General features: G+C 38.4%; 2 protein-coding genes across 5 annotated transcripts in view; both read left to right on the top strand.

The window, feature by feature from the left end:
- The first annotated feature begins 1,086 nt into the window (after positions 1–1,086).
- LOC147056549 (multidrug and toxin extrusion protein 1-like) lies at positions 1,087–12,392 on the top strand. Of its 2 annotated transcripts, none has more exons than XM_085912822.1 (16): positions 1,087–1,269; positions 2,696–2,797; positions 5,193–5,261; positions 5,480–5,628; positions 5,999–6,041; positions 6,139–6,183; positions 6,279–6,376; positions 6,826–6,923; positions 7,349–7,530; positions 8,059–8,167; positions 8,744–8,819; positions 9,967–10,036; positions 10,116–10,248; positions 10,322–10,416; positions 10,505–10,566; positions 11,351–12,392. In XM_085912822.1, exons 1-16 carry the CDS (start codon positions 1,114–1,116, stop codon positions 11,595–11,597), a joined length of 1,734 nt encoding a protein of 577 aa, XP_085768948.1. In that variant the 5' UTR covers positions 1,087–1,113; the 3' UTR covers positions 11,598–12,392. The 2 variants fall into 2 exon arrangements, with proteins under 2 accessions (XP_085768948.1, XP_085768947.1); XM_085912821.1 differs by having other exon boundaries at positions 10,505–10,571; positions 11,371–12,392.
- A 3,255-nt stretch (positions 12,393–15,647) lies between these two features.
- LOC147056548 (multidrug and toxin extrusion protein 1-like) overlaps positions 15,648–23,367 on the top strand; it is a 9,664-nt gene continuing 1,944 nt past the window's right edge. Inside the window, exons 1-13 of one of the 3 annotated variants that reach the window (XM_085911776.1) lie at positions 15,652–16,088; positions 16,228–16,329; positions 19,129–19,197; positions 19,407–19,555; positions 20,242–20,284; positions 20,369–20,413; positions 20,522–20,619; positions 21,086–21,183; positions 21,461–21,642; positions 22,325–22,433; positions 22,793–22,868; positions 23,034–23,103; positions 23,177–23,309. In XM_085911776.1, coding sequence (XP_085767902.1) covers positions 15,942–16,088; positions 16,228–16,329; positions 19,129–19,197; positions 19,407–19,555; positions 20,242–20,284; positions 20,369–20,413; positions 20,522–20,619; positions 21,086–21,183; positions 21,461–21,642; positions 22,325–22,433; positions 22,793–22,868; positions 23,034–23,103; positions 23,177–23,309 — 1,321 coding nt within the window. In that variant the 5' untranslated portion in view covers positions 15,652–15,941. Of the gene's footprint in view, positions 16,089–16,227; positions 16,330–19,128; positions 19,198–19,406; positions 19,556–20,241; positions 20,414–20,521; positions 20,620–21,085; positions 21,184–21,460; positions 21,643–22,324; positions 22,434–22,792; positions 22,869–23,033; positions 23,104–23,176; positions 23,310–23,367 lie in introns of all 3 variants that reach the window. The other 2 variants (XM_085911775.1, XM_085911774.1) reach the window with 2 other exon arrangements.

Below are 23,367 nucleotides of genomic sequence, written 5' to 3'. Positions count from 1 at the left end.
GGTCATTTTTCTTAGGTACAATAAATATTGCAACAATATCAATATTGCTATAGTCAACAACTATATCGCATATCACGTTTCATGCAGAAAATTTAGTAAGTCAATGCTTAGCTGATTAATGTTCCATACCACTTTTTTTTCAGACTGATACAAGTACAATACTCAGTACATGACTAGTCACCAATACCAAGCACCGATACCACTAGTACTTTTGTTACATCAAATTTCCCCCCAAAACAATAACCTAATAGAACATGTACACATGCAGCAGCACTCTCTCTTCACATCATTTTTAAAAAAATACCGATATCCCAATATTGCCATTTACCTTAAAATTGTATGAAAATGAATGACAATTTTCTATTCTTTATCATTTCTCATTTTTCGTTTCTTATCATAAAACTGCCACAATAAGGTATCAGCCAATGTCGTGAGTACCGATAATTGGTATTGGTACTCGCTCATCCCTAGTAATTACCTAGATAATGGTTTAACTGTGGCTGACGATGCACATTTAAATTTGGGTCTGACTGGTGAAATTCAGATAATAATTCCATAAGAACAACATTCCATATCTTTGCAACATATCGATATTTTTTGCTATCCTATATTTGTACTGCCCATCCACTGAGCTGTCGCAACAATGCAGTCGCTCTTGAAATCTACTATGCTCGATTGATTACACTGATTGTATTCGAATTAGTCCAAATGTATGTTGGTCGGCGTTCCATGACATCTGCAGCTAATAGATTTGCTCAATGATTCAAAGTCATCCAATTGTTGGATTCTACAATAAGGTCTATCATATGTCATTCTGTTATCACAATAATCAGACGTATTCAAGTGTAGATTATTGGAAAACGATGTAGGACAGGATGCGTCTTGTGCGTGATGGGCAGGTCCATGAACGCACCATCCACGTGCATTAAACAGCGACTCCTACAGGGGGGGCGGGAAGAGGGAATATTGCCGCTACGCTCCATGTGAAGTTTCATTCCCTCCTGACACCTCTAATAAGAGCTGCTCGCTTGAGTCACTCACATCAAAAAACAACTTCCACGCAGTACGCTTGAAATTAACCTTAATAAGAGCTCGCTCACACTTTCCGTCAACATGGACATCAACTTGAAGACGATGCAGAATTCCGAGGGGGTTTATTCAGTCAACGAAGAGGCTTCCAAGGACTCCTGTCTGAAACGCATCGGCAAATACATACCGCTCACTTACCGCACTGAACTCAATCAGCTCCTCAAACTCGCGGGACCAGTGGTAAGATGACCATCAACGCAGCACCACGTTTCCTTCCATAGACGTAGTTAATGTACTGTATTTTTCTTCCTTTCCTGTGTTTCTTCCAGTCTTTTTAGTTATTATATTATTTATGTTATTATTATTTTAAGATTTATTTCAAATATGCAAAAGAGTAAGTGTACAGGATAATTCAGTAACTTGTGGGGGGGAAAAAGGACAAAATTCAACTCATACAAAAATAAAGACAGAGAAAAATGGTTCGAAATAATGTATACAAGATGGGTAATAAATGTAACCACGAATAAACCAGTTTATACATACAGATTATTTACATGTCCTGAAGGATCTATCTCGACCCCTATATGTATTTTTGTAGTTACTAGTGTATCAGTATTTTGGAATATTCATACCTATCTATACAAAATACATTATATTTTAATTTGCCATAACCTTCTCTCACAATACCGTATTTAAACACCAATATGTTATTTATTTTTAACGTTTCACTGTCTTATCAATATAATAGTTCCTACACTCATTCTAAAAGCAATACAATAGACCTTAAATCCATATTTTCATATAAAGTGAACTATTCATAGAATATTTGCAATAATCAGAGCCTCAACATTATAAATATTGTACGGTCAGCTAATTCCAAACCATGTCTTATCGGGCCCCTCTTGAGAGGGGAACAAATAAATAACAACAAAAGGGATCAAGAGGGACGTATCTTTATCTTACAGTGAACCAAAAATAAAAATACAAAACTAACAAACAGAAGACAGGTTTAAATAGAGTTTATTTTAACATTTAATTCATTGTGCTTGTCTGGAACTTTGATATAAAACATTCAACATGCGTTATCTTGTTAATTGTCATATTCAGTCGATGCAATTATCAACCATATTAAAATGTGTGCCAGAAAGGTTCCAGGACCTGTTTCTCAAATGACATATTTTGAATGCAAACTACAAATTTTCCCCTGCAAAATAGTCTCCCTGGACTGTTAAAACATTTCCCAGCCGTGTCTGCCACACCATCATGCGCTTTTGAGAAGATGCTTCTGGAATCCTCCACAACTCATCATCACAACCATCATGATGTTGTCCACATTTTTTAAATGAGCTCCACTGAACTAAGAAAAAGCAGAAATCAGATCAGGTGAATAGAGTGGTTACTCCAACACAGTTCAACAAAGAAACTGTCGGAAGCACAGGGCACTGAGAGCAGCCAGGTAGCCGTGTTGGCAAGGTTAAGCAGCCATGAATCGTCCTGACACAACTGATCCTGATGCAAATGCTGCAGGATCTTTTTATAGACATGCTGGTTGATAATCTGACAAAGGAAAACTTGTAGTTTGGGTTTGAAATATTGTTGATCTTACTTACTTAGAAATACAGTGAAACAAGTGAGAATATTTAATGTATTCGTTTCTCTCCTCCAGATCATTTCCCAGCTGATGATCTTCATGATCAGCATCGTCAGCATGGTGTTCTGTGGTCATTTGGGAAAAGCAGAACTTGCAGCTGTATCATTATCAATTGCAGTAAGTCATTTTTTTCACAATTATCTGTGATTGATACTACATACAGGTTATGTCCACAGGTCCACCAACATTTTGGTAGTTTTCTGCCATTCAGGCGAGGAAAAGCATTCTTTCACTGGCTTTCAGGTTCATCGCAAAGTTGCTCCACTATCTAAAAGTTGGTCTACTATCCATCAATCCATCCATTTTTTGTACCGCTTTGTCCCCACGGGAGTCGCGGGCGTGCTGGAGCCTATCCCAGCTGTCATTGGGCAGTAGGCGGGGGACACTCTGAACTGGTTGCCAGCCAATCGCAGTCTACTATATCATATAAAATACCACACGGTTGATCAGAAGTGGATTAATACCATGTGAACAAATACCTCTATAATAACTCACAATGAATAGCTCCTTCAGAGTAAGCCAGGGCCAAAATAACAAACACATCTAGCTTTCACAAATTCATCCATCCAGCCATCTATTTTCCATACCGCTCGTTGACACAGGGGTTGCGGGCGTGCTGGAGCCTATCCCAACAGTCTTCACAAATTCAATAAACCAAAAAACTACACCAGGGGTTTTCAACTGGTTATGTCCAAGGGACCACCATTATAATCAAGAAGCAACTTGGGGACCACTGCTTTGCCTGAATGTTATTTTATTTTGCACCAAAAGAGGATAGACCTATACAGGCTATTTATTTGCATCTGTATGTTTATTTGGGGAATCTCAGCTACATTTGACATTGTTTGAATGGGTAAATGATTCACAAAATTAGCTGGAAAAAAATTCCACCTTCACCATCTTCTTGGTTGAAGTCTATCACTCTATAACCAAGCCGACCCTTGTAACTTCACTTGTAACTTCACTGTTCACTGTTCAAATATGCTACACTTGGTGAAAACCCAAGAAGACAGAACAAGTAAATTGATGCTGCCATGGATGGTGCTGCCAAACCCTACTGAGAGCAAAATATGAATATAAAATGCCTTGCTCAAGGACACTTTGACATGATCACCAGGCTTGAGGATAGAACCCAGCACTGACAGGTTTGGAGACTATCACGCTACGACTGAGCCACGTGATAAAGTCAATAAGCAGTCAGGAATCACCATTGGGTGGAAAACGTTGATGGCTGGGAATTTGAAAATGGGAGGGGGTACTTATTTTTACAGGCTGACATATTCTAATAGGGCTTCTATTAGAATTAGTACCCCCCTGTAACTTTGCTTGGGGAGGGGGCAACCTGTTCAAATTTGCTACACTTGGTGAAAACACCCCCAGGGAGACAAAGTCAGTTGATTGTTCACAAAATTATCTGGAAAATTCTATTTCATTAAAAAATTATTACAATTATTTTCCATTTCCAATTTTGCGGACCACCTGCAGTACTGCAGTGAACCACAAGAGGGCCATCGATTGACAATCCCTGTTCAAGGGCAAGACAATAACGAGAATCTCAAAGTGACGGTGAAAAGGAGGGACATGATAGCTGTCAAAGAGGCCAGTCTTGACACTGACAGCAGCATAATTTGAAGCTCACCATTCAGCAGAGCCCACAACAATCATTCTTCTTCCAGCAGCCAATGTGCAGGGTTGTAACAGTAAAGCAATTGTCCAATGATGTGCAGAGATCAATTACGGGCGCATAAAACGTCGTATGCACACACAACCAAGGAGATGAGGTCTCACTCCAGTTTCCAATCAAGGGCGTCACTCCTCCTTCGGGTGAGGGAATGGGTCCCAACAGTTTGTTTTTTTTTTTAGTTTGTTTTTTTATGTAAACTTCCAAAATTTCTTCAAACTCCTGTTAAACATCCAATATGCGAATTTCACACAAAAACAAAACAAAAGTTAACAAAAAATAATGTTTTTTTTTAAATGTTGAAAAAATAATCTACAAATTTGTAAGTCTGTGTTGCCAAAATGATTATGTAGGGGTCCACCATAATAGAGGAAAGATTCCAAGATATAGAAGAAAATAGTTTATAATCCCCCATTTATTATTATTTTTGTTTAATCAATCAGTCTTGCCGATCCCTGACATACTGTATACTATAAAATGTAGACGTCGGTCAACTACTTAACCAATTTTTTTTTTTAAATGGAAGAAAGGAAAAAGGAAAGGTGGAAAAAAATGAAGAAAGGATACATGAGTACTTTTTGTCATAAGATCCTTCTAAACAATCAGACAAGCGATCCCATGATCATTCTGAGAAGTGGACCAAGTTAAATGGAAAAATGGATTTCTGTATTTGCACAATCATACAGATCCTCAGCATATTTTTTTGGCATGGAGAACTCTTGTCCTCTGTTACGTATGTATCTATTGAATGTCAAAATGACTGTCGTGAAAAGGGTCACAGTAAATATTTTACTGTGTTTTACTGTAAAATAACATCTTTAATTATTGCAGGTGGTTAATGTGACCGGTATATCCATTGGAACCGGACTATCCTTAACTTGTGATACCCTCATATCTCAGGTAGTGTCCTCAACTTCTTGCACTTTTACTTTATTGATATTAGTGATATTGAAACACAAACCACTCTGACTGGGCTCTCAGATTGTATGGGTTCCAACTAAAACAGTTGAACAATAATATATTGTATCAAGTTAGTTTATATTTCATGAATCTAAACAAATCATTAGTGTGATGTTAGTGTTTCCTAACACTGCTTATTTGATTCTGCCTTTGGGTAGACCTATGGGAGCGGAAACCTGAAGCGTGTGGGGGTGATCCTTCAGAGGGGGATTCTGATTCTACTGCTGGCTTGTTTCCCCTGCTGGGCTGTTCTCATCAACACTGAACCTATTCTAATCGTAGCCAAACAGAGGCGAGAGGTTGCCAGGTCAGTCACTTTTCAATCTGCAGCATCTTGGTCACAATCATTTTGGAAAAAGCCTATTGTTCATAATAATAATGACAATAATATTAATAATTGTTGTTCTTCTTATTATTCCATTTATCAATTCAGTCAGATTCTTGGATACTCTATAAACCAATGCTTCACCGAGTTTCATGGCTTCTCTCAGTTGCTTAATGCCCATTTGAATTATCGTAAACGTAATAGTTAGTCATAATAGTAACGGAAGTTAACAAAATAAATATAATACATATGCTGTAATGTACAATCTAATACACATGTTCATGTATGTTTCCAACCCAATTTTTTTTTTTTTTGTACTATTATTATTGTTTTCTATTTGTGTGTTGCATAGTCTGTCACAACTTTATGTGATGATCTCCATGCCTGCTTTGCCGGTGAGTTCACATTCATCTTGGTTTGCATGAGTTACAGCACTAGACTTAATATAAATTGTGTGCTTCTATCATGTAAGATTATGATCTCCCCTTTCAGGCGGCATTTATGTACCAGCTGCAAGGGAGATATCTTCAAAATCAGGTTCCGTAAAGCGAGGCACACAAGTTCATAATATACATGTAAATAACATGTTTGCGAGTGTGTTTTTTTTTTCTTTTTGGTTTGTTTGTTTGCAGGGAATCATTTGGCCACAGGTCATAACCGGTGCAGTTGGGAACATTTTAAATGCAGTCATCAATTATGTTTTCCTACATCTTCTGCATTTGGGAGTTGCGTAAGTTTTTTTTTTTTAATAGTATTAGTAGTTCATTTGGGAAAATAATATTAGTCAGAATATGTTTTTTTTATATATATAGTGGAGCCAGACCTGAATTTCGCCTGCTAATATTGCACAAGTGTTTTTTTTTCTCATCACATGATTCATTGTAATTGTAGTCCTCATTATACAAAGCGCATTCCCCTTGCGTAATTTTAAATCTATCTATAATCCCAAGGGTGTTTATGTTTGACATTTTATTGTGGATGGCACTATTGAACAGATTTCCCTCATTTCTTTGTTGGACAATTGGGATTGCCTCCAATGATTGTCAATTATTATAAAAAATAATTCAGGTCAATAAAGAAGTTTCTACTTTGATACCACCTTTTAGTTTAAATACAGCTAATACATTCTAGATTTTTTTTAGCTGTGTTTAAATCATGCTGTGTATGTCTTTGTTCAAGTGGTTCCGCTGCCGCCAATTCAATCTCACAGTACGTGTTGGCTGTGGTCTTGTTTATTTACATTAATTGGAAGGGGTTGCACAAGGCCACGTGGGGAGGTCAGTTTCCCTCTCACTCACTTTAAACCTGATAATGAATGAATGATTAGTGTTTCTTTATGATTCATTTTCCTCTCCAGTTGCACTATTTTATTTGATGTTACAGTACTTTTGTGATCAAAGTCCAAATGTGTAATGTTTGAACAAACTTGGTTACATTTTGTAACTAAACAATGCAACAGATTAGAGAGATGATGACTCCTACTTTTATTATTTGCCTATCAAGAAGCACTACATATTATTTTTAACATAACATTACTGCACATATTCAGTCATTACTTTCTGAATTTATCCATTGAAGCACATACAGTATGCATGCTCAATTTCAATTGATGAATTAATTGTTATACTTATTTATCTTACGTTTATATCACATCAATCTTATGAAGGTTGAGTTTATCGTTTTTTAATGGTTTGATCCACAGGCTGGTCTATCGACTGTTTACAAGAGTGGGGACCCTTTGTTAAACTGGCCATCCCGAGCATGCTCATGCTTTGTCTGGAATGGTGGCTATTTGAAGTAGGAGGATTCATTGCTGGAATAATTAGCGAGACAGAGCTGGGAGCCCAGTCCGTTACTTATCAGCTCACAGTTGTAGCTTACATGGTAAGTGAGTTAAATTCATCTAAACTTGATCAGCATCATAAGCACAGGCAGCCACACAACAAATGAATGCCTGCAATACCACAATAAATGTATCTGAAAGTGGTGGACACAAATAATGATAAATAATAATGGTAGCACAGGCCGTCCAGACTGCCAAAGAAATGGGGAGGAAAGTGTAGTAGAACAAAAACTAGAAGGTGCTAGGCTAACTGCTGGCTTATTTAGAAACTCCTTTCTCGTAAAGGACATGCATGCAAACAAGCTACACAGTCAGTTTCTGGTCTTGCCACAATCAGAGTGCTTGGCTTGGCGTATCAGCTGTATTGCTGTATTGTATGTTGTATAATCACTGAAACAAATCTTATTTTAAAGCATTTTTCAAAAGTGGCAAACCTCTAATAACCAAACAAAAAAAATATGATTTGCATTCATCTCAAATTTTGTGTTGGCCATAACCTGATCTAAACAATTTTATTTGATGGAATCCTAAATAATGCATAATTGTTTCTATACATTCTACTTTTACAGTTCCCACTTGGAATTTCTGCTGCTGTTAGTGTTCGAGTAGGAAATGCGCTTGGTGCAGGAAACATTGAGCAAGCCAGACTGTCAAGCAAAGTTTCCATCGTCTGTGCATGTAAGAAAACGTTTGTATGTACGTTTGTAAACTGGAAATGATATCGGCAAATTTTACATTTGCTAAGCAGCAAGGATAAGGCCATAAAAACACTGCTTAATTGGAGATTGGACACAAACCAAATGGCATGTCGTAATAGGCAGTAGTAACTCAAACAGCAGGTAGTGAAATAGATAACAGAAATGTCTGAATAAGAAACAAATTGTGCATCAAATTCGTGTGTCAATACTAGAATTGCAAATTGTCTTCACATTAATACATTTTAAATATTTAACCAGTTTTTAGTTATCTGATTTGAAAAAGAGTTATTTGACAGTTTGTTTTCTAGCTTTTACTGTGTATAGTATGAGGTGCTCATACATTTGTTTGGGTTGACAGTCATAATAGCCCTCCGAAAGAAGCTATGACTATAATGCGGCCCGCGAAAAAAATGAGTTTGACACCCCTGGTCTATACCCTCCCACCACCACTACCTTTGGGACGGTTATTATTATTATTATTTTTTTCATCCTTGAACTGGTGACTGAAATGTAAACATGTATTGCTCTTACTGGTTGTATCTTTTTCTCATTGCAGTCATCGTGGCCTGTTTTGTTGGTCTTACCATCACACTTGCCAAGAGTGTCATTGGCTACATTTTCACCTCAGACCAGTGAGTTATACTGTTACATATTAGTAACTTTGGTGCTCGTAATACGTGCCGCACCGAGGAATTGTCTTTAAAGAATACAGTAGTTCACATTAAAAAGCTATCAGAACATGTAAATGAATGAATTATTTAATTCTAATCTAGTAAGTTAAAAAAAGTTGTTGTGGGGGGAAAAAAGTGAATAAATATAAAGTTGTTATCGAGATTAAAAATGTGTTTACAGTGATCCCTCGCCACTTCGCGCTTCACCTTTTGCGAATGCGCTACTTCACGGGTTTATAAGTAACGGGCGGACGTCGTTTAAATACACACTGATCACAGGGGGAACGGTTTATGTCGCGTAAAAGTATTGAGGAGCCTTTAATATTGTGTATATGACCACAATGCAACAGGAAATTCATCCGTAACCGACTAACTTTGGTTTCACTATGCATGATGTCCCCTGGGTTAGCGTAATGTGGTATTTCTGAAGGCAGACACTTTCTAAATGACTTGCATTACACCCGTGCTCCCTGGCAACCAACTAAAAACACTATGTGTTGGAAATTTCAAAATGGTGTTTAATTTTCTAAATAATCCATATATTGTTTCTACTTTGCGGATTTTACTTTTCTGCAGGTGGTTCTGGAACGCATCTACAGCAAAAACCGAGGGCTCACTGTATTATGTTTTTGTTACGACTAACACTTATTTAGAATAACACATTCTCGTAAAGTGCTAAATCTAATTCAAATGCAATTGCATTTAATGCACCCCATTGCCAGTGAATAATAAACTATCTATAAACTAAACTAACTATCAAACCAGTGAATGAATGTTAAACTAAAAATGTTAAAAAAGAAAAATATTACAATATAAGTGAATAAAATTAAGAGGGAATCTAATGTGGTTGTAGATCAAAATCTAAAATCACGCATAATTAATACCATGCTGTGCAAGTGGAAACAAATTACAATGAAAAACAATGAGTTCGCAAACTCAGACTATAGCTTGTGAAGGAGGCGTACATATTAAATTACATCACGTACATATTATTAGCCATGAATTATTTGGAATATTTTTTACATGTCAGCACCTCACAGACCTTTTTGCTTTTCTTATGCTAAAATGTTCATATTGTATCTCATCATATTTGTCTCATAACCTTCAGAGACATTTTGAAACGGGTTGCTGATATCTTGATTGTTTTCGTCTTCTTGCATCTTTCTGACGCTGTTGCGGTAAGAAAAAAACATCCTATCTGACATTTTAGGAGAAGTTTTAAATGTGCTTTGTATGAATTTGCAACAATCACCGCAGGGTGTGTGCGGAGGTGTCATCCGAGGAGTTGGGAAACAAAAGGTCGGTGCTCTTTGTAACCTGGTGGGACACTACTTCATTGGCTTTCCCATCGGCTTGGCCTTAACCTTTGCGGCAAAATTGAACATCCTAGGTAAGACTTGTATGTTCTGGAATCAAAATGCGTCATGTGAGCTTCAGGAACGCTGATGTTGTTTCTTCAACAGGGCTTTGGATAGGTCTTACTGTCTGTGTCTTCATGCAGGCTACTTTCTTACTCATATATTTATACAAATTTGATTGGAGCAGGGCTGCTGAAAAGGTAGGTTACTCTATTCTCTGAAAACACAAATGTCACTTCATGAAATCAAATGATTTGCACTGTAACATTTTTGAATGTCTTCAATCAGGCTAAAATTAGAGCCGGGGTCCAGGTCCCCTATGAGGACACGGTCAAGACAGAAGATTGCAAGTTCAGTAAGTTCAGGCGTACAAACAGCCATCTTTATTTTGATGATTTAACAAACAAAAAAATAGTATCTCACAAAAGTGAGTACACCCCTCGCATTTCTGCAATAATTGAATTATATTTTGTCATGGGACAACACTGAAGAAATGACACTTTGATACAATGTTAAGTAGTCACTGTAGAGCTTGGATAGCAAAGTAACTCAGAATACAATGATGAACGTGTAAAATGCTGGCAACCTGACCCCAGATAATCAGCAGAAGACGGATGGATGGATAGTTGGTTGGTTGGTTGGAATGATGGATGGATGGATGGATGGATGGATGGATGGATGGACGGAAGGATGTATGTATATATATATATATATATATATATATATATATATATATATATATATATATATATATATATATATATATATATATATATATATATATATATATATATTGTTTGGGCGCCAATAAATACCACAAGGAAGAAAGTAGGTCGGCAAACAATACTAAAACTATTCTCCCAAAAAGATAATACTAAATAAAAATAATAAATAATACTAAAAATATTTTCAACATGGATATGAATACAGACATTCTGAGGTGACAAAGTTCAGTTCACCATTAAGTTGCAACTGCCAATACTCGGATGTTGGCCAGAAACTGTGTCAGTATCTCCAGTGTCATTTCCGTATATTGAGCCATTGCAATGCGATATATCGTAATATGAGTGTTTTGTCTCAGGTCGAGTACAAATTGAAGCAAATATTTTTTTCTGTTAAGTGTTAAAACTATAGTTGTGTTTTTGAATCTTCAGAGTCAAACACCAACCAGGACCCAGTTACTTCCCCTACATCCAGATGTGAGAGCGCTTCAGAGGGCCAACAGATTCCAGACCAACATAAAACTGCAACTACCATAGTCGGCAATGTTCTCACAGTAAAACAGCTGCTTTTGAAGCGTGGCTTGATTTTACTTATCTTTGTTGTCATCTTAGCGGCCGGAATTATCACCAGTCACTTCCTTGTCAAACTGCTGAAATGAGCCTCATGTTGGTTTGTAAGGGACAGTCATTAAGTGAACACTGGAGGACTCAATAGTGGGGTTTTATTAGTTGCTTCAACTCATCTCTTATGTCATGAGTAAATCTTCACGATCAAACCCACGATCATAAATGTGTCAATAATGTATGTAAGTGCAATCACTTTTGGTTTGGTGTTTATTCAGCAATAGTGTTCATTCTGCACTTTGATATGGGCCAATGATTGCAAGACTGAAAACCAGTGCAGGCAGAGCGTGCACAAAAGTGGAGCTTAAACAAAACAAAGCATTGACTGAAGAATACACTCCACCTGAGAAAGAAAAGACAATCAAGCTCTGCGAGTGGGAACGGCAACTCAAGGAGACAAGTCTTGATTTTTTTTTTCAGATGAGAAACAGGTATAAACTTGGGTTGCTTATTTAATGGATGAGATAGTTAAGGTGATAGCAAATGGGCTCCTATTGTAAAAATGTTTTTTTTATACATATTTCTAATATGTAATATGCACCGACTTTAACTGTAAATGTATAACAGGTGGCAGATTCAATTCTTGACAACTTATTGTGCAATTAAATTTTTAACATTGTATTTTACATGAGAAAGATTTTATTCTCATAATAATTTTCTTCAATTAAATCCAGATTACTGTAGATGCTGTTGTTGATTTAAAAGGCTCTTACTGTAAACTTCTCTGACATTCCCCCCCCCAATGTTTTCTGGCAGTTGTGTCGATTTAACATATTCAGCCTGATCACCTGTTTCCTGTGAAATCTTGCAATAATGACAATACATAAATAATTCAGACAAATTCACTCACATCCATGTCCCCCTTCCTTTCGTAATTAGTTAAAAATCTTACATGCATACAGATTTTCTCTGGAATAATTGCAGTCCAAAAGAAAGACAAACAACCAAAGCTAACGGCATGGACTGACGATAACCTCTACAGGTTATTTATTAATTTATTAATTTATTAATCTATTTATTAATTTATTAATCTATTTATTAATTTATGTATTTATGTATTTATTTATTCTACACATACGTAGATAACTGACACTGGGGTAAAAAACGAATTTCTTCTTTTATGTGGCCTACAAAAGTAAATCAAGCATGTCATCTTCCATGATGCCTGCTGTGTGCCAAAATTTAAAATTGTATAAATAACGATGTGATACTGCAATCATTTCTTTGTGAAGTTATGACAGCAATAATAGTTGAAAATACTGTCAGGTCTAAGCACCATCAGACATTTATTTACAGACTGAAACAAAGAGGAAAGGACACCCAGTAATTGTTTTACTCGCAAAGAGAACTAACAGAGAGCCTTTCAGTTGCATTCTCCATCAGTCCTAGAGCGCTCTGTTTTTGCCTCCTCTTTTTATTCAGTTTAGGATGGCATTGCTACACTAAAGGGAGGGGATTATGAAACTGTAGCAACTCTGTTCAGCTAACATTGCAATAAATGGAATGAAGTACCATGTGAAGGAGGTACTGGGGGGAGCAGGGGTAGCTTGGCGAGCGTGCCTCTTCGCACGCTTTGCTGCACGATGTTGTGTGCGCATGATCCACTCCCTGTGAGAAATGGGAGCCCCAGAGGTCTCGGCAGGAAGCGAGTTCCTCCAGTGAAGAGCGGTTGATCTGGCATCTCTTCAGGGTGGTCTTCATTTGGTCTTTGAACCGCTTCTTCTGCCCACTAGCTCTGCGTTGGCCCAGGTGTAACTGACCATAGAGGATTCTCCGTGGGAGTCTATGGCTGAGTTGACGTTGGGCCATGATGGATTCCACGCTACGGCTGCTTGCCTTCTCCAGCACTTCTGTGTGTGGCACTTTGTCCTTCCATGTGATGCCAAGGATCTTCTGGAGGCATCTCACATGGAAGGTTTCCAGGCTTCTCAGATGGCGGCTATAAATATTCCATGCCTCACATCCATACAGTAGTGCAGTGATGCATACTGCTCTGTAGACCAGCACGTTGGTGTGGAGTTTGAGGTTGCTGTTCTCAAAAACCCTTCTTCTTCGGCGACCAAAAGATGCTGATGCTTGCTTGAGGCGGTTTTGGATCTCATCCTCCATTGAGTAGGTGTGAGACATTATGCTTCCCAGGTATTTGAAGGTGGGCACCGTGAGCAGCTGTTGCCCTGCTGCTGTGAAAGTTATTGTTGGGTTTTGTAAGAGGTCAGCACTGGACTGACAGAGTACCTCTGTCTTCTGGGTGTTGATCGTCAGCCCCATTCTGGTATATGCAGTTACAGCTGCCGAGAGGACGTTTTGCAGAGCCTCTGGTGTGTGAACAACCAGGCCACAGTCATCGGCGTATTGTAGCTCAATGATGGTCTCCGAGGTCAGCTTGGTAGTTGCCTCTAGCCTCCTGATGTTAAAGAGGTTACCATCAAGCCTGAAGTCTACGATAACTCCAGCCTGCTCCTCCATCCTCCTGCGTAGCAGTGTTGTGACACAGACGAGGAAGATGAGTTGTCACACCAAAGGGCTCTGAGTTGTGTCTTCCTACCACCACTCAGGCCATTATCCCAGAATGGAACTGCTCAAGGATGGTGAGAAATTTCTTCAGGACTTGCCACAGTAGGTCCCTGTTCACTGTGTCAAATGCGTTTGAGAGATCGACAAAGGCAATGAACGAGTCCTTGTGCTGCTCCCGACATTTCTCTTGGAGCTGACGTGCCACAAAGATCATGTCAACTGTCCCCCTGTCCTTCCGAAAACCACACTGCGACTCTAACTAGTGCTAACTCGTGTACCATCGTGCCGTCCTACACACACACACACACACACACACACACACACACACACACACACACACACACACACACACACACACACACACACACACACACACACCACACACACACACACACACACACGCACACACAGACACACACACAGATTTACATAAACCACATGGCATAATTGTCATATTTCATCCATTCATTTTCCAAACCGCTTCTCCTCTCAAGGGTCGCAGACGTGTTGGAGCCTATCCCAGCTGACTTCGGGCGGTAGACCTGGGACAACCTGAATTGGTTGCTAGCCAATCGCAGAGCACACATAGATTTGCCCTCACATGCACACCTACGGGCAATTTGGAGTCCTCAATCCGCCTACTACGCATGTCTTTGGAATGTGGGAGAAAACCGGAGTTACCGGAGGAAACCCACCCAGGCATGAGGAGAACATGCAAACTCTAGAACTCCAGACTCGAGTTGGAACTAAACTCACCACCTCTGCATTATAACCAGTGTTCCACCATGACAACATTGTCATATTTCAATGTCATGAAAGAACATACATTTCTAGCACACGTTTTATTGATGTAACAAAAAAAAACAAAATGTTGTGCTTGTCATTTAGAACATAAATAACAGATGCAACAGGAAAGTTTTCCCTTAACTGTTCAGATCATGTGTTTCCTGTTAAAAAAAAAAATGCAGGTCTTTTTATACCTTGTAATTACAATGATTATAATATGTAAACAATCTGTGGTGTTGCACAACAGGTTTTCTTGCCCAGAGGCTGCGGTATATACATAAATGCTTCATCAGGCAGGAGTACCTCAGTCTGTAGCGAGTTGGGCTTTGGAGCTGGAGGACAGTTACAGGAACTAAAATGTAAATGAGGCAACTGTTGTTGGAGTTGTCAACCAACCTACAGATAGTGCCATTTGTACTACAGCCTAAACAACACAGCGCGGCTCCATGTCTGCAGGTAAGACACAAAGTTTTGCTTGAATTGAAACATTTTGGATGGGGTAGCGCTGTGAAGACACCTTAGCTCATCCAAAAAGAGCGGATGCATGGCAAGGTTGGTTGAAAATTGTGCAAACGTGTGACTGTAGAATGTTTAACACTGAAAATGAAAAAAAAAAAAAAAATGCAATTGAAAATGTTACGTTAAATTAGAAACAAACTAGCAAGTACACATACTTCACTTGTAAAAGGTGTCCTCCTCATTACTCTGGCTGGAAGCTGGGCAGCCAAGACACAAGCTATAAAATGAAGATATATTTTGGGGAAATTATACAATTTAATATAAGTTTAAAATGCAGGTCAGTGCTTCTGAGTGTATTTAGGGCAGCAGAGAAGACCTTGTAGGGCTTGAGCAGGTGACTGCACAACCACTGGTTTAACTGATTATGCTGTCCTCCAAGTCGACTCCCTTTCCAACTGATTATGCTGTCCTTCAAGTTGACTCCCTTTCCGTCTCCCTCCCTTCCACTGGTTTCAGTCGCAGCAAGATCAAGTAACTTGCATCACTGGTACACAACTGCTCAGAAGATTAGCTTCAAATGAGCCTTAATACAATCTCCTACTCTGCCCACAATAAGCATCATGGTTGAAACTTCCGAAGAGGTGAGGCAAGATTCAGAGGCAAACAGAGCCTCTTCTTGGGGCTTGTGGTTGGGACGCATTAGAGGATTCATCCCATCCAGTTACCGCACCGAAGTGATTCTCCTTTTGAAGCTGGCAGGACCTGTGGTAAGATCCCAAGATGAAATGATTGACAAGGCTTCATTTGACTCAAATTGTGTAATTGTATATGTATGTGTGTGTGTATATTTTGTCAATCTTAATACTGGTGATAAGCCACTTACCACTTTGTTTGTAACTACTCCAGATCATTTCCCAGATGATGATCTTCATGATCAGTATCATCAGCATGGTGTTTTGTGGTCATCTAGGGAAAACACAATTTGCAGCTGTATCACTGGCAATTGCGGTGAGGACATTTGCCCCATTGTTATTTCCACTAGTACATTGACAAAATTAACTTGCCTGACAAATGTTACTTTCAGAAAAAATTCTATGCATTTTTTTTTATTGCAGTTGTGTTTTTTTACCTTAAAGTGCTCTAAAATCTGTCACCCAAAACAACGGTGGGAGGGGGAATTGTCAGAGCAATCATTTTGCTAATTTTGATTTAGCATGTGCAGCACGACTCAAGTGTGTCAGTTTGTGGGACTTTTGAAATGTTTGCTCGGGTTTTCAAACTGTGAAGTGGCTTGTTTAAAGCTGGGAAACATTAGGTAAATAGACTGTTGGCCATAATTATTGTTCTCGAAATGAATTACTTTTATCACTTTTAACCTGAGGCACAGATTTCATCATGCATCAGGCATAGATTTAATGACGTCATAACATTTGCTTCCCGCTGTAAAACAAGACATTGTGTTCCAAATTTATGAGCAACAGCGTATTAAATCTTCATAACATTTGCTTGCCGCTGTAAAACAAGATATTGTATTTCAAAATTATGAGCAACAGCGTATTAAATGTTCATAAAATGATCTTAGAATGATGTAATTGACAAGATAATGTATATATTTACCCTACAAGTCAAAGTCAAATTGACCAAGCAAACCTTTCTACAATAGCCACATGATTTAAAATAATGAATTATCAGACAAAATTTAGATTTCGTTGTAAAGAAAAGATTGACTCAACAGTGAGATGTGATCGTTTCTGTGTGTATTTTGCACATTCTTCCGAAGTGGTTCTTTACTACCCAGATGTTCAGTGAGCTAGCCTCAAGAGTTCAGCGGAGGACAGAGAACAAACACATTCTGTTTTGTCCACACCACTTATATGATTTGTGCCAAAAAGAAAAACAACACTCCCATCCTTTTGATGTATCTAAATTGTTTCAAAAATAGTAGCAAAAAAAGACGCTGACTGATACAAAAATATGTGAGGGTGGTAACTTCCAAAGTGAAGCAGAGCATTCCTGAACGTATTGCTATAAGGCAACAGCAGAAGTTACATTATTATGTTTTTGTGTTGTTGTTGTTGTTTTTTTATTGAGGAATGCCAGTTGAGTAGAAGCAGTTGTGGTTGAATTCCAAGCTGTGACAAGGCTTTGACATTCTGAACCTGGATTTGCCACCTCTAGTTTTAGTCAACAGAAACTGGTGACATTTGAGTCAAGGATGCCATATAAAATCATATTTAACGATCTGAAATAGATGGTAAAACATTACTTCTCTGACTTAATTGTTGCGTAAATAGTGATCTCACCAGCGAGAGTTATAGACATTAATACACTGTTCAACAACATATTAATGTATTTGTTTTATTACAATACAGTAATCCCTCCTACTTCGCGGCTTCAACTATCGCGGCTTCGCTGTATCGCGGGTTTTCAAAAATGCGTAAATTAATTATTTTATCGCAGAAATTTCATCATTTCACGAGGTTTCGCGGCCACTTGAGTTTCTTCATTTTCCTTTAATAATGATAGCTTATGTTTAAAAGTCGTTTTCTTGTTTTGAAATGAATAAATTAAAGAGTCAGTACAGTATACTTTATCGTCACATGTGACTTCAGGGCGTTCTCTCTGTTGTATATTTAGATGTTGTATATTTTGGACTAACTCATGTTCCGTAGTGGGAAAACCCCGGATGTGGGAGGGGGAGCTTCGGGGACGTTCAGTGTTGTGATGTACGGCCAGTGAACTGACTGTGATGAAAGGAATAAAGCAGTATCCATCACGTCGTTGTCCGAACCATGCTTGCTACATCAGAACCTGGAAAATAGTAAAGATATAACACTCTCCACCGGCGGTGGCCTTCATCTGGACATAGCAATACACTGTTAGTCTCGTCGCTAAGGCATGAATGCGGAGCGCACAGTCCATTGATATGAAAGTCCCCTAGCAGCGAGCTGGTTGATGTCAGCGATAAAAATAGAATATCTTCCAAGAATAGCTCAAAAAAATCTAGTTTCTATTTCGCGGAAATTCCCATTTCGCGGGTGGGTCTGGAACGTAACCCCCGCGAAGTAGGAGGGATTACTGTATTTGTACAGCGTGAATAATATATGCAGTATACACGGACATAATACACTATAAAAAATATTTATTTCATAACCTCTGTTTTCAAATGAGCAGGATAAGTGGTATGCATTTATCGATGAGTAAAACTGATTGAAACGACCATGCAGTAACATCAAAATAAATACATTTTAAATCAACCCCAAAGGCTTCTGTATTAAACTTATTGCCAAAGACAAAAATGAAGGACATTTTCACTATAATTATTATTAGTTTTAGTTAGTTTGGGGAAATGTAAGAAGTAGGTTGTTATTTTTTGTATTTTATAAAAGCATTTTCATTTTTATTTTATTTCATTAACAAAATGATTCTTTTCGATTTTAGTCTTAATTATTTAGTTAGTAAAATAACCTTGCCTGGCAGATGGTAGGCTCTTTTTTCTATAGTTGGCCGTTGTAATTAAAGATATAAGTATAGTACTTCAATGCAAAGAGTGACAATGGAAATCCCATAGTTAAGAGGTAGTAGTACCTGTTAAACAGAATGTTTTTTGAGTGCCAGAGGTTTTGATTATTTTTCCATGAGATGGCACCCCGGTGACAGGAAACTTACTATGGAAACACATTGTAAATTAGCTTATTTGAAAGGGACGTTTTCACGCATTCATGCTGTGCTCAAACCTCTGTGGGGTAAAATGTCCAGTTTCAAAGAAATATCATCCATAATACGCAATGTCTTCTTTAATTGCAGGTGGTTAATGTGACTGGCATTGCCGTTGGGACTGGATTGTCATTGACTTGTGACACCCTTATATCTCAGGTAGTGCCCTCAAGAAAGGTTGCAGTTTTAGTGAAGCAAAACCTCTTTGGGCTCACTCTCAGATCCACTTCAAAACACTTCAACCCTGTTCCACTTCAAAACAGTTCAACCCTGAATTTGTCAATCAAGATTTCTTCCATCGATCAAAACTACAGTATTCATTAGTGGGCTTCCGGTGTTGCTATTGATTTGATTATGCTCTTGTGTAGACGTTTGGAAGTGGAAACCTGAAGCGTGTGGGGGTGATCCTTCAGAGAGGGGTTCTGATTCTCCTTCTGGCGTGTTTCCCCTGCTGGGCTGTTCTCATCAACACTGAACCTTTTTTACTTGCTGTTAAACAGAGCCCAGAGGTTGCCAGGTAAGTCATGTTTTAACCCTCCCATCACCTTCAGCATACAATTTTTTATTCATTTTTATTATTTTTTATTTTTTATGAGTTAACAATGAGTATAAAAAATACATAGTACGGTAATGCATCCACCAGACTATAATTACTATTACTATTGAGTGGTCAACCGATTAAAATATTAATCATGATTAATCACTTTTTTTATTGTTCACACATTGTTTTGTGGACTTGGAGAAGGCGTTCGACCGTGTCCCTCGGGAGGTTCTGTGGAGGGTGCTTCGGATGGATGGATGGATGGATGGATGGATGGACTCATTTTTTATTGAATTGGATTCAGTTTGTAAAAAGTCACACAAACAGCCCATCAACAGTCCATACTAAGAATTCAAAATTTGGGCAATATAAAAAAATACAACATGCATTATGCATGTAAGCATCTCCATGCATGATGACGCACCACACCGATGCACACAGTTCTTTGGCCTTAGCCAAAGTTGACAGCAGAGTTCAGTGTTTCACTTCAATAAATATCATTGGTGATGTTTGTCCGAGCATGCAGAGTCTGCAGTATAATGTGGAGAATTTTGAAACTGAGATACCTTACAATATCATGACATCCTAAACGTTACTATAATAGATCTATATTTTAATGTCTCCATACCACAATTTCACATGGCGTTTTGTGTGCTTCACAGTCTGGCACAAGTGTATGTGAAGATCGTCATGCCTTCTCTGCCAGTGAGTTCACTTTTGTCTCTGTCCATGAGTTACGTATGTAGACTGCTTCTATCATGTTGTAGGATTAAGATTTTTCTCCATCAGGCTGCATTTATGTACCAGCTGCTGGGAAGATATCTTCAGAACCAGGTGCTGTGTAGCAATACAATATTTTTGATATGAAAGTTAATGATGGACATCATAAATTTCAAGAGCCTGTGTGTGTGCGTGCGTTGTTTTGTTTTGTTTGTTTTGCAGAGAATTATTTGGCCTCAGGTTGTAACCGGTGTAATTGGAAACATTTTAAACGCATTAGTCAATTATGTTTTCCTCCATCTTCTGCAACTTGGAGTTCCGTAAGTCTCCCAGAATCATTTTCTTTTATTTAGAAAAATACAGATCCTGTATGTTTTGCAAATACGGTGAAGATCAACTTTCAATCAGTGTAATATTTACTCAGTATCATTGACATGCAGAGGTGTTTGATATTTTTGGGCTGATATTAATTCTCACAATGCAATGCACTCTCTACTTGCCTAAATGTATTTTAAAGGTATTTCTATTTTGTAAAGATGCCAAAATTATACTGTTTCCTCCTAATTAGTGAACAATTGACCAATTTTGCCAGTTTGTCCTCTGTCCTTCGTGCAGCACCCTTCCGTCCCCCACACCACAGGGAGACGGGGGTCACACTGCAGTCCTCATTTATTTGGCACTCGTTCTCTTCTAGCTTCTAACGTTCAGCTCAATATTGTCTCACTTGCGCTTAACCACTCATCTATCACCCATGTTGAAAACATTCTTTGTTTGTCTTTGTTAAAGTGGGTCTGCCGCAGCAAATGCAATGTCACAGTGTGTTTTTTCCATCATCCTACTGGCCTATATTTGGTGGAAGGGGTTGCACAAAGCCACATGGGGAGGTCAGTTGCCTTCTAACTTTCAATGCAATGATGAATGAATAAGTGTATCTCATTAAGTTATAATAGTATTCATTGTTACTCCTATAGTTAGTGTAGTATGTGATGATGTTTTAACTAAATTGTTAATGTTCGTAACTATAGATGGGAATGGGCAGATGAAATGATGGAGGCAGTCACGAGGATCAAAAGTAGTGGTTTCACATCATATAATCAAATGTAACACTTCACGTCTCATTAAAACACATATTTATTGATTACTTTAATTTTTGACCCTCAGGCTGGTCACGTGAGTGTCTCGAGGAGTGGGGACCCTTTGTCAAGCTGGCCATGCCAAGCATGCTCATGTTTTGCCTTGAGTGGTGGGCATTTGAAGTGGGAGGATGCCTTGCTGGCATCATTGGTGAAGTTGAGTTGGGGGCCCAATCTGTGATCTATAACCTGACTGTTGTGGCTTTCATGGTAACTCAAATGGAATTCATGGAATTCAGTGGTGGCCAACTCAATTAGGTTTGAAAGTCTGAGTGTGTTTCTTGAATTTAAACATTATCTTTGTAAAAAGAGATATTGTGAAGATTTTGTATCCATAACAAATACATTTGCTGGTCTGCGGATTTAGCTATGGGACATATAGTAAATTTCAAACCATACCTGAATAGCGTTGATCTTTTCTGATCTCGATTTATACAGCAGAAGACTCAACTATTTTTTGCAATCATTTTTAGGTTTGGAGAGCAGACACTCCATTTTGCTGCACAAAATATACAATTCTATAATGCATTCAGCCACTGAGAAATAAGCCAAGTAGAGAACGAAGCAGGCTAACAGGGATACCTTATTTTTCCAATACTATAGGCCAGTCAATCAAGATTTAGTGCCAATTTTGAAATATAGGAGCAATCTGCTCAGTACTTTTCCTTCCAATTTCCAAGATGGCTGTGCAGATGAAACCAGGCTTCACAATATTAATAATACTATAAAGTATTAATGATTAAAAAATTGACCGACTGACAGAGGTGCTGCAACCCACATCGAGACAGCCAAAGATGTGTTTTATTAGCGTTATGTTGGCCACTCTGATCTACATTATGGAATTTTGAATGACTCAAAAGTGTTTCTAATTCTATACATTTGACTTTTTCAGTTCCCCATTGGAATGGCAGCTGGAGCTAGTGTCCGTGTAGGGAATGCTCTTGGTGCGGGAAACAGTATGCAAGCCAAGCTGTCTTGTAAAGTTTCCATCATCTGTACATGTAAGAGGCAAAAACACAGACGAGCAAGACAGCTACCGGCCAAACTATTCAACCCGCTGGTTGTCACTGCAATAAAAAGAGAACATGCCAGTGATCCAGCAGTATGTGGCGCGGAATGACACCTGTCTCATGGCCCCTCAAATGAGCTGATTTGCCATCCATGCTAAAAATGATCCTGTAAAATGAAGTTAATAGTTCTTGATCCTTGGGTTATTTTGACAAAAGCATTTCAGAGACATGTTAGTAAGTCATTTTGAAAGTGCTTTAGATTTGGAGAGGGTTAAATGCAAAAACATTCATGTATCACGATGAGTTACCATTTCATGAATTTTATTCAGTTTGTCTCTTTCCCATTGTAGCTGCAGTCGCCTGTTGTGTTGGACTTAGCCTCACACTATCCAGAAATGTAATTGGCTACATTTTCACCACAGATCCGTGAGTCATCTCAACTTCATTTGATAATATAACAAATGTTACTCTTACCTGAGCGTGAAACAAAGAGCAACCGACAGACCATTCCGTCACTGGTACGGAATGCCCGCTTCTGACTTTAACATTGTACTGTATTTTGGTTTTTTTCCAACTTCATCTTTCCTTCAGAGACATTTTGAAGAGGACTGCTGATGTAATGGTTGTTTTTGGTGTCATGCATCTTGCTGACGCTATTGCGGTGAGAAAACAAATTTAATGGGAAAGTGATCAATGTTGACATCTAAAAGAATGAACTGCAATTCTCATCAAAGGGTGTGAGTGGAGGTGTTTTTCGAGGAGTTGGCAAACAAAAAGTCGGAGCTGTGTCCAACCTGGTTGGACACTACTTCATTGGCTTTCCAATAGGCGTGTCTTTATTATTTAAGACACAATTGGGCGTTGTAGGTAAGAAACAAGCATAATCGTCTTTTACGTTGCGCAATCCTAACAACAGTGTGACTCA

Source organism: Syngnathus leptorhynchus, chromosome 5 (assembly GCF_054491065.1).
Source record: "Syngnathus leptorhynchus isolate UIUO chromosome 5, UIUO_Slep, whole genome shotgun sequence".
Lineage (NCBI taxonomy): Eukaryota > Metazoa > Chordata > Actinopteri > Syngnathiformes > Syngnathidae > Syngnathus > Syngnathus leptorhynchus.
Note: the sequence above shows the minus strand (reverse complement) of the source record. Positions and strands in the feature narration are given on the sequence as shown.

Excerpts from the sequence above, each read along its gene's own strand:
- LOC147056549 (XM_085912822.1), top strand. The coding sequence starts at position 1,114 with ATGGACATCAACTTGAAGACGATGCAGAATTCCGAGGGGGTTTATTCA. Across the intron at positions 5,262-5,479 it reads GTGATACCCTCATATCTCAG|ACCTATGGGAGCGGAAACCT; the intron begins GTAGTGTCCTCA and ends GCCTTTGGGTAG. Across the intron at positions 5,629-5,998 it reads CAGAGGCGAGAGGTTGCCAG|TCTGTCACAACTTTATGTGA; the intron begins GTCAGTCACTTT and ends TGTGTTGCATAG.